The sequence below is a fragment of the Prionailurus viverrinus genome, chromosome A2 (genome assembly GCF_022837055.1).
Source record: "Prionailurus viverrinus isolate Anna chromosome A2, UM_Priviv_1.0, whole genome shotgun sequence".
NCBI lineage: Eukaryota > Metazoa > Chordata > Mammalia > Carnivora > Felidae > Prionailurus > Prionailurus viverrinus.
This window is the reverse complement of record NC_062562.1, coordinates 86,339,366-86,355,696: the sequence shown is the minus strand read 5'-3', so window position 1 is coordinate 86,355,696 and position 16,331 is coordinate 86,339,366. Positions and strand designations below refer to the sequence as shown.

The 16,331-nt window shown below is 36.1% G+C and overlaps 1 protein-coding gene across 5 annotated transcripts in view; it reads left to right on the top strand.

Annotated features, from left to right (window-relative positions):
* HGF (hepatocyte growth factor) overlaps positions 1–16,331 on the top strand; it is a 79,475-nt gene that overhangs the window by 14,487 nt on the left and 48,657 nt on the right. For 3 of the 5 annotated variants that reach the window (XM_047850166.1, XM_047850170.1, XM_047850169.1), the window contains 3 exons: positions 3,746–3,888; positions 9,547–9,667; positions 11,043–11,161. In XM_047850166.1, the coding sequence (XP_047706122.1) occupies positions 3,746–3,888; positions 9,547–9,667; positions 11,043–11,161 (383 nt within the window). Of the gene's footprint in view, positions 1–3,745; positions 3,889–9,546; positions 9,668–11,042; positions 11,162–11,550; positions 11,587–16,331 lie in introns of those variants that run through there. The other 2 variants (XM_047850171.1, XM_047850167.1) reach the window with 2 other exon arrangements.

Below are 16,331 nucleotides of genomic sequence, written 5' to 3'. Positions count from 1 at the left end.
GAGCTCAGCCAGTGTCACTGTGTAGCCTGTGTTTTTAACATGAAACAGGGCACAAAACACCAAGCAGTAGGTCACATGCTGTGATCTGCTTTTGCCATAGTGGTGGTGACTTTGCCTTGATTAAATCGCTTTTTATTCCATTTCTTTCATTTTTGAGGGGCATAATTATGCAACATGATTTTATTTCTGTAAACAGAGATGAGTTAATTGGCCCACATAGAAAGAAAAGAAGTTAGTTGCTCTACGCTGGGATCAAACCTGTGATCCGGCCTAATTAACACCAGCTAGTAAGTGGCCAAGCTGATCAGTTTACAGGGTCTCAATAGCAGAAAACAACTAATTTTTCCCAAATTAGTTACTTATGATAATAGACAAATACCTCTGAAATACAGCATTATGCTTATATTACAAAGCAAATATATATATATAGATAGATAGATAGATAGATAGACATAATTGTTTTGTTCTCTCATGAGGATTTGCATGGTGTCTCTCCCATGATACTATATGAGGAAAACATTTTATTTAAATACAAGATCTAAGTTTTTCATGAACAAAGGAATAGCATTTGAAATCAATCCTACCCTAGTTGAGTGCACTGGCCTGACCCAGTAGAGGTCTTATTTCAACCCAAATTCTCTATGATTGTGATTCTCTGCTAGAAGAGTAAATGTGAAATAGATCTCCCTGGGAACTGGCTTCCCGGTCCAATCAGCTATTTTACCAACAAACATTTCCTTGTGATATAGTGGTTTAGGGCTGAGAAGATCTTGCTTTTAACCAAATCTTTTTTTTTTTCGTATTCAACAGTAACAATTTTCATCAATTAGCAGCTTATTGGAATATCTGCATGAGAGCTTAACACTTTTAAGTGTTACCTACAGATTAACTTTATGGGAAATGGAAAAAGATATGTGTATATATATATATATATATATATATATATATATCTGTTTGGAGGAGTGATTTATTGTTGACTCTAGATTGAAATATTTTTCAAGTGGCTTAATGGGAAGATGATGATAGATGATTAAATTAGTATAGGAGCTTAACCAGAAAATCAGGTGACTTGATATCTACATCTACATCCTTCATTGGCCACCAGCATTCATTAATGAAGCAGATGATGGACTAGATCAAGTTTCCTATGAATGCAGTTTATATTAAAAGAAAAGAAAAGGTGGCTAGCACTCAGAAGATCTAATTTATATTTCAAAGTATATTTGGATATAACTCAGTTTTAAATATTTCTTTACTCTCTCTCTTAAAGCCTTGCTAACAAGGAAAAAGAACCACAAATAGTATATATGTGAATAAAAGTTTATTACAGAGCCTATTGACTGGGTTTGTATGTAATAGGTTCTCATAAACATTTGTTGAATGAACACATAAAAGTGAAAAGAGCAGGGCTGGCTTCATCCCTTGATCGAGTTTAGGATGCTAAAGAAAAGCAGGCTATCCCTCAGGACACAAAAGAACACCAGCTAATCTGGGTAAAAAGCCTTATTACACCAAAGAATGAAAGAAGAGATGGCCAGACTGTTCTTTCCTCTGCATGTCCTAAAGAGGAATTTCATACGGAAAGCAATGCATCTTTCCTTTTCAGTTTTCTTTTATTAACTCCAGTGAGAAAACTTTATTCATATTTCTGCCATGTCTAGTTTTGATTTCTACTTTTTCTCTCTTCCTTACTTGTATTTTTACGACTAAAGCATTGACTAACTCGTTCACTACTTTTTCACAGCTTCTCTTTAGCTTTACAAATCCAGAGGAAAGGTATATGTGTGTGTGTTTGTGTGTGTGTTGTGTGTGTGTGTGTGTGTGTAAAACAAAGACTTTAGAGAAGTCTAAAGATTGTAGACTACTTTACTAATTATTCTATTACTTCCCCCGAATTACTACTCTATTTTTTAATGAAATAGAGTTACAGGAACATTTTCTTAGGTAAATTTAGGCATTACTTTATGAAAAAAATGTGAAGTAAAGGTTAGTTTTGATTCTATCAGAAAAATGAGTATTTTGTTATATTTACTATGAAAAGTTGAAAAACTGGCAAAAACAAAAGAAAATTTCAAGCAATGGAATAAACAAAAGGTATCTTAAGTTATTCTGGAATAAAAGGGATAAAGAAAAAAAAGGACTTCTCTTTCCTTTGAAAATTAAATACCATTAGGAATTGTGAAATCATGATGAGCTTTAATTGTATTATAATTTTTGTCAATCGTATGGCCTAATGTCTAATTTTTGTTTCCCCATATTTAAAATGCTAATGTAGTATGAATATAATAAACTTTATCTAAAGACATTTTGGATTTTGTAGTAATAAGAGTTTCCTTGAAAATGTTTGGTTAGTATTAAGTCTCTTAGAATAGATTTTTTCTTTTTGACCAATATTTTATGTTTTCTGAAGACTTAACTATGGTGTATTTCATGTCCAAATGAAAGAATTTCATTGCAAAATATTGCTTGGTACCCAATGAACATCCATATATGTTTTATGTCACATAATAACAAAAAAATGATGATTCCTAAATAAGTTTCAGTGGGTACGAGACACATTTGAATGGTTTTTACTTAGAGACTAAAGTCCTCTAATTTAAACACCATTTAGAATTTAAGAATCAGTGAGAGTAGAAATAAAGCTTTATAGCAACAAATGAACCGGATATTGAAAATGTAACCAGATTTTCAAAACAGTGTTTAGTGTTATTCACAGATATATATTCTTCCTTACTTGTGATTTTTTTACGTGCAATCTAGCAGATGAAAGCATCATGAGGCCAATGACACAAGAAGTACTAAACAATAAAAGAGGCTTTGGATTCTTCTGATATTGTGTTGAAATATTTTATGCTAATAAGAAAACGATAACTAGGGTATTAGACATTTCAAATGAAGGTGATGCATTATAGTCTCTGCACGCAATGGCAAACTATTAGGAACTAAATCTGGAAGCATCAAAACCCCACAGTGAAAATTAGTCAAATTTTTGAAGAGAATAAATAATTCTGTTTTTCACTATGACAAGGTAAAGACTACTAAGCAGAGTGAGCTTAACAATAAGTAGCATTTACTGAATGTTGATTACTCAGTCATCTCTTTGAACTTCTCAAAACAACCATATAAAGTGTAAGATGTGATGAAGTTAGGGTTATGCTCCGGGTACAGGTTTGCTAACACAGTCTGAGAGAGGCTAAATTACCTGCTGAGGTCTCCAGTTAGGAAAAGAGAGAACTGAAATTTGAATCCAGGTTTAATTTGATTCTAGACCCTTTGTGTTACTTCATCAACCTGTTTCTCAACTGTGCAGAAAAAAAAGGGGGCTATTCTTTATAAGAAAAGCAATAAACAAACAAATAATTATCTCGGATAAACGTTGTAAGAGTGAGATTTCAAGGCCTTCTGCAGTGTTTCTTCCATTCTCTCCTAGGGGCCTTGCTCAAGTGGAGCTTTGAAATTGTGGTTCAGAAAACTTCAATTAGGTTCTAGAATGATTGGCTCTTAGCAAATCCAGAGATGAGTCATTGTTAATGGTGTTGAATGTAGGAATTCAGTTAGGTGAGTATTTATAAAATTTAAGTATTTTAAGAATGGATGAAAATGAACTTGAGTTAATATATATGGAAGTCTGAGCTAGAATGATTTCTGTACATCAGGAAAAACATACCCACTAATTAGTAAAATTAATAGGCCAAAAATAAAGTTGCATGCTCTTATACTGTAATGATTATCATTTTAAAACTAGCTTTTTGCCTTCGAGCTATCGGGGTAAAGACCTACAGGAAAACTACTGTCGAAATCCTCGAGGGGAAGAAGGGGGACCTTGGTGTTTCACAAGCAATCCAGAGGTACGCTACGAAGTCTGTGACATTCCTCAGTGTTCAGAAGGTAAATGAACCTGAATGCCGTGTGGGGCACTCTGCTCCCGCTTTCTGTAGAACTGCATCTCGCATTAAAGGTTAACAGAAACGAATTAAACCATAATAAATATGTTGTTCATTCAAATGCAACTAAAGATAATTATCTGAGCATTTTTACTTGACGCCTTAAAAACTGATTATCATCAGATTAATGCAAAAGGGTTATGAGTTTGAATTTCAACAGAGCCTGAGGCATCCCTCTGGGGACAGTAAAAGCTTGGGCTTCCTCATCTACTGTCTTGAGTTCACATACCTCAAAATCTGCTCCCATACACCACCTGAAAGGAACCCAGTGAAGCTTAGTTCTTTAAGAGTAAGGCTAATTCCATCCATCTAGCACCTGCTTCTGCAGAAATTTTGTCAAACCTACTCCGAAGTGGTGTGGCAAGAGTACATGAACCCAGAAGAGAATATGGGAAGGGGTCGCTGAAAGTTCAATACCCCCCGTGTGCCTTTTGGTGAGAAGCAAATCTGACACACAGACTGACACTAAACACCACTGAGAATAGCATCTGAAGAGATCAAAGCAGTAGTAGCTCCCCAGCTGTCTTGAAGGCAGGCACCCTAAGTCCACGCCTGTTTTCACCTCCTCTCGCAGCATAACGGGGCACTGTCCCCCCTCTTGCACTGGAAAACTGCATGCCTGACAAGAAGGAAGAGTAACCACTTCAGCATTGGATGTGGTTTCATTTTTCTTAGTTACCTGGCTACTGAATAGCTGGCTTTTTAGTTTTGTCAGCAACTAAGCTTCTAGAAATCCAAAGGAAACACGGATTAAGTTCTGAGAGAAGTTTAGTAGGATTTCGACGTACTCGGGGGTAGGGGGCTGCTGGAATGATGTCCAACTTTTATAGTATCTGTTTGTTATTAACCACATTTTTTGGAACTATTTTTCCATATATCCATTTAATACCAGGTTGATATTTATCACATAAAAAAGGCCATTGTTAGCTTAATTGTCACGGAGAAGGTGAATTTGTTTTCTGTTGTTAGTTAATTTAAAATTCTTGACTTCATGTGCTTAGAGCCAGTTCCATCTGTGTTTGTAAATTCTTACTTTCCATTCCGTATCATATTCTGTTCACTATAACTTCTTCATTGTTTTCTTCTCTTTTAAAAATAATAAACTGATCTGTGATAACGTTATGCACAAGTCTGTTTTGTATGAGTAAATCTGTAATTAATATTTGTTTTAAATTTACACATGGAAGAAAAACCCTTGCTCTTTTGGGAACTCTCCAATATCACAGTTTTCTGAGGTTGAAAGTCAATTGCAAGGAGTTTTGTTCATTTTTTTTTTTTTGACCTGAGAAAGTGTTATCAAGGGAACGTAACTTGGTCCAACTTTAAATAGCTTAGCATTTATGTTACCTGTTTAGTTCATGTGGGAATGAGATTTCTCAGCCCTGGTTTATAACAACCTTCATCAAAATACACTGGCATAGATCTGGACTGATAGACAATGTAGAAAAAATGTGCTAGAAAAGAAGTAATTGGAAAAATCCTGTTTCCAGTTATCCTCATCACATTAGAATGTTCATCTCTATTATCCTTTAATAATCTGAGGTCACTACACCTCCCTTAGAAAAGGGCATTGCTCATTACTATTAATTGCACATGATGCTGTTGGTCACCGTGGCATTAAAGGTTGCGGATATGCTTTTTCTGGAAGCAATCAGAAATATGACAGTATTAGAATAGCCCTCTTATGCGTGAACAAACACCTGCCCTGTAGGCTAAACATATCTCAGGGAGTGTGAATTGAGCTGTGATATTTAAATTCACACTATACTGAATAATCCTTTAGCAGGATTTTACTGAAGAAGATCTAAAATAAAAAGCACTGTCAATAATTAATAGAAAAAAAACCCAGCTGTTTATAACATGGATAATACAAAATATACAAAATAATGTAAGTGTATTTTTTGAGATTTTTGTAACCATATTTAACTCTTGACTAAATAATCTTCTGAAATGCATCTGAATGTTTGGCTCATAAGAGAAATATATCTGATATCCAATGATTAATGTTATTTTTAAAAATTTAATCTTTGAAATATATTAAGCATTCCTAAAGAAAACAAGTACTTTTATCCCATTTAGAACAATTATGTAAAGAAAATAGCATTAATATTATAATTCAAATACTGTAAAAAACTGAGGTATCTAAAATCCAATTTCTTGCTTTAACATTAGCTTGGGATTTAAAACAAAGCAGTCACCAGTTATTGAAACGGATGTCTTTTTTAATGACTGTCAAATAGTCAAGTAAATATATTTTATTAAATCATAATCATTATTTTTAATGCCTTACACTTAAAATCCCAAATACTTCTGCTATAACTTTATGTGTACAATTTCATATTCTGTGGAGAAAGATCCTTAAAAACAAAGATTTAAATGAAACAATTATTTATAAATGTGGCTTTGTGAAACTATCCACATTTCAAATATTCAGCTTTGCTGAAGTAAGCACCAGCACGGATTCTCAAAATAGTTATTTCAGTTTTAGTCTGTAGAGTCTGTAAACTCAGATCACTTGTAGTTTTATGACTGAGAAAAACAGAACACAATAGGTTTTGAGTAAGTTGGTTAGTATGATGAGAGAGATACTAAATTAATCTTATTTATATTACAATCCATGTGCAGTTAATATGGTTTTCTACTTTCATTTAGGCCAGAAATATATTTAAGAAAACCATTCTAGTTATGAATAGGAACATTTATTTAGTTTGAGTTTATGTCATCTAGGACAGCATTTTGCTTTTGTTTTCTGTTCTTAAGGGATAAACTTGCTAGAACGGCTGAACAGTACACTGGCAAAAACAGAGCCCAAAGGAAATAGATCAAGAGGGCCAATCCTCACCTTCTGCAGTGTTGTATAGATCATAACTTCCACCTACCTCCCTGAGGAGATGGACTTGATCTCCATCCCTACTGTTGACTTTGAGCTTGGACAACTTAGAAGTTTCTTAGAATACTGGAAGTTTGAAAAGTGACTATGAGTTTAAAATTTGGCTTTCTTGAGGTACTTTTTATAAGTAACCTGATGGTTTGATGCAGTAGTAAAACAACAAACTTTTCAGCCTGGGTAAGATGGCCAATCTACCTGCTTTCCTTCTCTCCATCCTCCAATAGGTGACAATACAACAGGGGCAACCTATTGTAAGCAAGAAGGCAGAGGGTAATGAAGATAATGTTATAAAAGCCAGGGAGATCGACTTTCTAAAATCATTGCTATGAGTCTTTCTTAAGAGGATGACCAGTTAGAACACATAGGAAACAAAAGCATGGGAAAAAAAAGATAATTAGGAAGAACGGAATGAACACTGAACTGTGAGTCAGAAGACCAGTGTTCCAAGCACAGGTTTGACATTTTCTGTTTTAGGTAAGTCCCTTAAAAATGGTTTGAGCCTTGTTTTCCTCATTGCAAGGATCAAATGATGTCTTATATGTTAAAAGTACTGAGTACTCAAAGAACTTGTAACTATAATATATTTACCATCCCAGTTCTATCACAGGACACATTTAATTCCCACCCCATCAATGACTTTCATTGCCTACCAAAACCTAATGTTATTCTTGCTAACTTTTATTATTTTTAAAAAATAGCTCCATAGGTTTGTGACTGAATCCATAACTCTCTCTTCACTTTGCTATAAATGTAACATAGTAATTTATGTTTCTGTACCATTTTATGTTATTTTGCTCCATAATGGCCTATCCAAATCTCATCCATCCTTCAGTATCCAAGTAAAATCTGTTCTCTCCTAAAAAGCCATTGCCACAAAACACTTAAGACTTTTAGAATAGAATGTATTATCCACACACTTGCTACTTACTATGCCCTACAAGGACCAGAATCATCAGCATCCCCTGAGAGCTATTGATTGATGCCTCAATTCTGATCTTCTGAATCAGAACTTGCTCTATAACAGGATCTCACAGTGACTTTTATGTACAGTAAGGTTTGGAGAAGCACTGATCTACTACACTCATTCTGTAGAGTGGTCATCTTATAGAATCACCTGTTTAATTTGTGTAACTATTTTTCCTTATGAAAATTAAAAATCCTAAAGTCCAGGAAAAATGTTTTATAATAATCCCCACAATACAGCTTCATAGAAAATAATTATATGTACTCTCATTAGAAAGTGATATACTCTCATCAACTGCATCTGCTAAAGAATGCATTATAGATATATTCTGATTCCTGAGTACTATACAAGGATAGAAATTGTACATGTAGATACTTATTTCTTATGCGTGACCATAGTATTATGTTTACTTTTTCATTCAGTACAAAGGAGCAAAGAATGATAAATGCCACATCGTTTTCTGTGAAGATATCACTCTTGGCATTCTTTTGAAAAGGGGAACTAAATAAGTCAGTGGCCCATTCGAATGAAAGCTGAGATGTGTCTGGGGAATACTGGAATCACACGAGAGGAAGCTGAATTGGTCCCTTGTCGTCATTCATAGATTAAGCTACATTAAAAGAAGTAGATGGATCAAGCCAAATGGCCTCATGTTCTAGAAAGTTAATCTAATGTCCTACTAGATTATACAAATCAAAGGTACAGAAGTGATTATTCTAATATTATATCCCAAATTATTACAGATACTCATTAGGCTATAGACCAGTGGATAAAGATAAACATCCGTATCTTTTCCCTGCTTTGGCTAAAGTTAGATGATCAGTAGTCACAAGATACAAATGATGTGTTTGGGGAAGTTTGCCGGATTCGTAAGAAAGCCAACCAATGATTTATTCCATAGGATGCCTGCTGTGCTACAAATCAACCTGTCCATTTGAGAAGTCTCGTTTTCAGCTAGCTGATGTGATTCAGAGTTTTCAGTGTGACATAAGAGGCGAGCCAGAAGAGAACTATTAATTAACCTCACAGAATCATCAGTAGGGTCCTGCATAATTACATGAGCTTATACATTATAAAAACACTGAGTACAAGGAGTTCAATATCAGGTCATCTTGTAGCCTAGGCTAGTTAAGAATGTAAGCCTGCCCAGGTATTTGACATGGTTATTCAGTAACAGAAAGAAGCCATCATTTGTTCTTTTAAAATAACCCTATTCTTTGAATAGTACCAGATTTAGGTTTGAAGCTGATCTCTCAAGTTTATCTGGTCCTCACTTTGACATTAACTGCCGGGGTATAACCTGTACTTAGTGTAAGTTGTATATTTCCTACGTATGTGTTTGGAGAGTAAGTTGAGAGAAGAGAATTATTCTGTTGTCAGTACAGACACTGAAATTCTTTGCATTTTAGACCAACAAAGGGCAGATCCCAAGGGCGTATCTTATATGTCCAGTCTGGGTATCTTTGGGACAGTTACTGAGAAATTAGAAAGGCAGCATCCTGGCCTTGTGGTAAATTTTTATGACATTAACTACACAAATCCCATTTAAACTATATGAAGAGTTCTGTAGGGAGTATTTTATGCCACTCTTTATGGACATTAGACCCCAATTCAACGTTAAAATGGTATGTAAGTTGTTATAAAAATCTTTTTGCTAAACAGGTGATTTACTGTTCTTTCAATGGAATGGTGGTGTTCTTGATTTTGCTGTCAGAAGCAATTAACATGCCGTACTTTAATTTTATTAGTTGAATGCATGACCTGCAATGGGGAAAGTTATCGAGGTCCCATGGATCATACAGAATCAGGCAAGATTTGTCAGCGCTGGGATCGTCAGACACCACACCGGCACAAATTCTTGCCAGAAAGGTAAAATACCACCAAATCGTGCTTCCAATGATTCTTTTCACAAAGTGTTATTTGCTCCATGACAAACTTCTAGAGAAATTCTCCTTATATTATGATTTCTGGATAGTCTTGGGGCAAAGGGACTTCAGACAAGGCATATGAGAATGCTGGCCCCACCTCTGACCGGTCTCTGCTGAGGAGACTGAGCCCCTGAAATCAGGATGGTCCGAAACACAGGAGCATCAGTGGGGGGCAGAAGGGGAGCACTAACAGAAGCTTCCTCTTTCCCTTCCATGGCAGGGAAAAGACAGAGATCCATTAAGTAATGACTACAGTCCAAGCTATGAGAGGAGGCATTATTGCTAAATACAGGCCAATGTCCTTCTAAAGCCACATCTTCAATGACTTAGGTAAAGTGGGGTCACCTGTGTGACACCATGACATAGGTCATACCCATAGACAGAGAATGAAAGATGGAACAAACAATTCTTTGGCTGCTTTATCCTAGTGTGTTTTGAGATTGCCAGTCTGGAGAAGTCAGGCAACCACGTCTACATTTCTCCTCAGGAATAGTTTTTGAGCTTAAATGGTTAAAAAAAATATGTCTACTATGGTTCATTCCTTTCACATGAAATATTTTAGTTGACAAAAATGTCTTTATTTTTGTTATAAAGAATGAAAATACAATTGTAAGGGAAGTTCTGTTTCCATCTTTCTGAAAGGTGTTGTTCTTATCTTTTTGTTTGTTTTTCTCTTAAATTAAACTCTGTGTGTGTGTGTGTGTGTGTGTGTGTGTGTGTGTGTTTAAGTGAATCTCTTGTCCTTTCAGTGAGTGCAGGAGGAATATGGTAGCAATTAAAATCAAGTCACCAATTCAGGACCCTGTTAATTTAAAGGGAGGAGGGTACAGAGAAAGTGGTGTAATGGAGTTTCTCTCTCCCATGGTGGAGGTGAGGGCATGACCTAGAAGGGCTCTATTTTCAAAATTGATCTATCATTAGTAACAGAACTATTGAAACCTAACTTTCAGTTTGAACTTTAGGCCTGCCCCAGAAAAAGACCCGTTTTCTTAATGAGCAGGCTACATGAGGTCGTGTTTATGTAATCTGTCCTTAACTGGGCTTTGTGAGAAGGGGATTCAGTTTGGGAGCTCAACCTGGTGGACAGGTACCAAATGAATCTAACTTATTAGCAAAGGGATGTGTTCTATACTTACCAAATATGGAAGCTAACATACGCAATAGTTGATAATCAGCAGTTCTTGTAAGGTAACAGGAAATCTCTTCTTTCCCCAGCTAGTAGTATCCAAGCTCCGTCAAAAGTTACTTTGTGAACTGAGGGGTGGGTGGTGCTTCCAGGCAGATTTACATGACACTTTTCTTGGTGTGGTTTGCAGATATCCCGACAAGGGCTTTGATGATAATTATTGCCGCAATCCTGATGGCAAGCCGAGGCCATGGTGCTATACTCTTGACCCTGACACCCCCTGGGAGTACTGTGCAATTAAAATGTGCGGTAAGTTAGGGTCAAATTTATTGCTTCCTTTTCCTCTCAGCCTGGATCTAAGCAGGCGATTATTAGTGAGACAAGTTAACAACTATTTTACTTGATGCTTTAATGGGTGTAGGCTTTAATATTTTAGGAATGCATTCCATAATTCTATCCAAGGCTTTTGAATTTTCAGAGTCATTGTTTTGAAAGAGATAAGTGTGCAAGTGAACACAAAATATTTATACTTATGATGAAGGCCTAAACATTCTTATGTTATTTTAAAAAATATCCACAGAGGGAGAAAAAAGATCAGGGACTGTGTGCAGTATCATAATGTCATTAGGGCCTTAAAAGCTAGGACCTTAGATTGTTACCTTCCAACCCGGTATCCTTTCCATACCTTTCTTCCCCAGACATAACATGAGCTGTCAGCTGACTGTGAGCCTCTTCTGGTGAACAACAGAGGCTGCGGTGAAAAATAACAAGTCTAATAGAAGAATCTCAGAGACATCTTTAATCTCTAGTAGCTGATCCCCACCCCTCTGGCTGACCTTGTACGCAGCCTGTATTCTGTTCAAACCTGTCTTTTAGTTGTACTGTGGTCATTTTCTATATACTGGCCTTTACCCAACACTCCTGAATTTATGGTAAAAGCTTCTTACCTCACTTGCTTTATGGTAGCTCTTTAAATCTGTATGCTTGGTCCCCTCCTCCATGGTTAACTTACACAGTTTCACTCTTTGAAATAATACTGGATAGTTAGATATAGGCATGCTTTAATTTCTATGGGTACAAGTCTTATTTTTTCAGCTGGATCCTAAAATGCTCTAAGACTAGTAGAATTCCATGACTTTGTTAAGGTATAATAACATTGGAAATGGGCTTGGCAGCATAAAGATATGCATATAGAGAGGAATGTACAAAGAGAAATAATCTACGTAAGATAAGGTACCAGCACCCTGCATGATAAGTGGACAGTTATGAGGATAAGAATAGGTAGTTGCATATCTTCCTAGAGCAGCATGATGAGGATGTCCCTTTGAACAAACCTAATTCAACATTATTCACACTGTGATACTGCCAAGGTAAATCTCTCTCCACCTAGACCTGCTAACAAGAGGAAATGTTTTGGACAACTCAAATAAAGCCCATAGAAGGAGGACATGTCTGGCATGTGTGAAATAACCGCAGACTCTGGTATACCTGCAGTGTGAATGCAATGTTCTAAGGAAACTGAATTATCTGTTTGGTCCCTTGGCATAAAAGATGACTTCTGTGACAGTGTTTCTCTGTATAGATTGAGGTAGTTCCACTCATTGACTTCTAAAATCTCATTAATCTTCCCACCATTTTAGACTACTTAGATACAATAAACCAACTGTTTCCCTTCCGTTTTGTGTGCACAAATGTTTGCTTTTAGGCACTCCTGTAAATCGTCTCAGGAATAAGATCAGTATAAATACATACACACAGACACGATCACATGCATAATGATCTGCACATTCACTGTTGCCCTCCTATTCTTTTCCAACCAGTATTTGGTGATTTTAAAAGACACTGTGAGAGAAAAGAAATAAAATAAATATGATGCTTCCTAACTACCAGATAGATTTCTTTTTCTCTTCTGTCCAAAGAAGTGTTGGCTAATTATGCAACTAACATGCTGTGATTCAGATGGCTTTGTTAAACAGAGAATCGTGTGTATAGGATGGTAATGCTAAGAAAATGGTAGTAGAACATGTAAGCCAAACCCATATAGTGAAGAATAAAATCATTTCTTAAGCATGGAGAATATTTCAGAAATATTTCATTACAGGAAAGCTTTTAGTTTGTAAAAGTATACATGGAGACTATACTCTTATTCAGATGAATGGAAGTTGATACTCTAAAATTCTGGAAAGCTTAAGAGATAAGGTTTTGTGAATATTCTTGCTTACATTTATAGCAAAGCATATAGTGCAAAAGTAAGACATTTGGTGATGCTTTCAATTGTAGAACAGGTTTATATTGCTGCATAACAATTTACCAAAATGTAGTGGCTTAAAACAGTACACACTTATTATGCCATAATTTCTCTGGGTCAGAAGTCCAGGCATGACTCAGGTGGATTCTCTGCTTAGGATCTCACAAGGCCATGACCCAGGTGCCCACCAGACCTACTCTCTCATTTAAGACTCAGTATCCCATTCCAAGTCCAGCAGTTGTTGGCAGAATTCTTGTGGTTACAGCATGGAGGTCCTCAGCTCCGAAACACTGCCTAATGTTTCCTGCTCTATGACCCTCTCCACAACAGAGAATTTTACTTCTTCAAGGATAATGGCAGAGTTTTCTGCTAGTTTCAGCCTCTGACCTCTACATTCTCTTTTATTTTTTTTTAATTTCTTAATTTTCAAAATTTTTCTTTATTACACAAATCCTCTAAAAGCCTTAACATTAACTTCAAAATTTAACAATAAATCACAAGATATTTTAGGAAAGAATTTTTGTTTGTCAAGGAGATACAGGGACAAAACAATAGCATGGAATAGGTGTAATATAATGTAATAGACATTTTGAATAGCATGCCACTTGAATATTCATGTGCAATAATGGCAATTTCTAATTAAAGGGCAATAGTTATTTTAAAGCTCTACATACTCTTTTAAAGAGCTCATCTGTTTAGCTCAGGGCCACTTGAGGTAAGCTCCCTTTAATTAACTTAAAGTCAACTGATTAGGGACCTGACTTATACCTGCAAAATCTCTTCACTTTTGTTGTACAACATAAGCTGGTTACAGAAGCCTCCAGATTGCTATCTGTGAAGCCCTCGGGAACACAAAACTCTCACAGGGGTCTGTGGACATGGACAGCTTAGAGGCTCAAATTCTAGCTCTTTTACTTCCAGATTAATTCTTTCCCCAAATCTTCTGCTTGAGATGTACATGTTACTAAGGAGTTAGTCAAGTTCAAAATCTTACCTTCTCATTCACCATTACTCTTTCTTACTTTCCCGAATAAAACCAAACTGCCCATCCTTCCTGAATTTTATTTTGGTACATTGTCCTGGGGTGTAAAACCTTGGGAAAACTAAACAAAGAGACCTTTGCAAATGCTATATATTCATGCTGCTTATCATTTATGTACTACTAATAATTACACAACTCTATCTGGAATATATACATACATACGTGCAAGTGTGTTTCTATGTGTGTGTAGGGTACATGTGTATTTATCCCTTAGAATACTATGGTCACAAGAAATTTAAATAAATTTCAAAATATAAAAATCTTTGAGAAAAGTATGATGGGGTTAAGATTAAAAGACTCTCCAACATAAAATACATTAAATTCAAGGGGCACCTGGGTGGCTCAGTTGGTTAAGCGTCCAACTGTTGCTTTTGGCTCAGGTAATGATCTCACAGTTTGTGAGTTTGAGCCCCGCATTGGGCTCCATGCTGACAGTGTGGAACCTGCTTGAGATCCCCCTCTCCCTCTCTCTGCCCCTCCCCTGCTCACTCTCTCTGTCTCTCTCTTAAAAATAAATAAATAAAGTTAAAAGTTAAAAAAAAAATTCAAATAACATTCCATGGGTAAAGTGGAATAGAAATACTAATTCAAGGAGAAAAAGAGTTTGATAATATACATTTATAGATATCAAATAGATATTTATAGATATCAAATCACTCCATTAATCTTTTTTAAAGTGCAATATAAAAATTTTGGTGTAAAAATGACAGTAGTTAACATATGCTAGAAATCACATCTTTTGCAACTATTTAAACTTACCATTAAAAATGTGGATGTCAACTTAAAAACATGTGGGAGAACATAAATTTTTGTTTTCAAAATTCTCTTAGTAATAGGAATAAAAAAAAAACAAAAGCAAAAACCAACACACCTCCACCAACTGAAGATCACTATATATTTCCAGTAATTGGCAGGAGAGTGCTGAGACAGGAGGCAGGTGGGTCTGATAAGAGCTGATTGGAACAGGCCAGTAATGTGAATTAATGCCGTAAACAGTGAGCATAACAAGGTGAGGAAGGATGTGAATGATACTGAAGAGTCTGAATGTCCAATATGTAATGACAAATTGGATATAGTGGGAAACGAGATAGGGAAAGAGCAAAGTCTTACATATTTCCTAAGTTACTGAGTAGATGATGCATATTTGAGAGAGATGTAACTTTGAGGAGGAAGATAAGAAAGCTGAGTTCTGCTTATGCTGAGATGCAGGTGCTCGATGTCTATGCTCGTAGCACATCCAACTTCAGTCTTTTCTGAAGGTCTTGAAAAGTCATAAGTAAATAGTGACAGAAAAAACTTCTCCAGAACAGCAATTCCAGGGAGCACACAGAAACCACAAGGAAGATTGTCAGCCCCTTTTGCATAGGAGTTATTCAATAAATATTTACTGACTAGCTCTCATACCTCAAAATTTTTTCTAGATTCTGGGGGTATAGAAGTGAACAAAACACACCAAGGTCTATGATAAAATGAAATTTCAGAGCACTAGCAAGAACTAGTAAAGTAAAAGCTGACATTGCCGTGACACTGGCATTTTCACACCTTTCAGAGCCAAGGTTTTGATGACTGCAATCTGTTCCTTTTATTTGTTAAAAGCTGAATGAGCCACAAATTAGTTCCTGTCACTTTGCTCCCAACCTTTTAATCTTAGAATCAGTGGATGTATCCCCGAAAGTGAAGGATGAATGTTGCTCATCACCTGACAAATGTGGCCGGGACAGGCCTTCTCAGTAAACATTTGCACCATGTTCCTCAGAAAGCGATTTCTACCCAAATGGCAACAGTTCACAAACATCTTGGCTATATGCCTTTTAAAAAATATATTACAGGGACCCTTGGTGGCTCAGTCAGTTAAGCATCCGACTTCGGCTCAGGTCATGATCTCATGGTTCGTGAGCTTGAGTCCCACATCGGACTCCATGCTGACAGCTCAGAGCCTGTAGCCTGCTTCGGATTCTGTGTCTTCCTCTGTCTCTTCCCCTCCCCCGCTCATGCTCTCTCTCTTTCTCTCTCTCTCTCAAAAATAAATAAACATTAAAAAATTTTTTAAATATATTACAGTTGTATTTGGCAATTAATACCTCAATAAAGCTGAAAAACGGTTTCAAAATTTTATGAATAGACTGTGTCCTTCTGAATGCATAGGGAACAGTATAATGTGCATGTCTAATTTTCTACTAAGAATCACT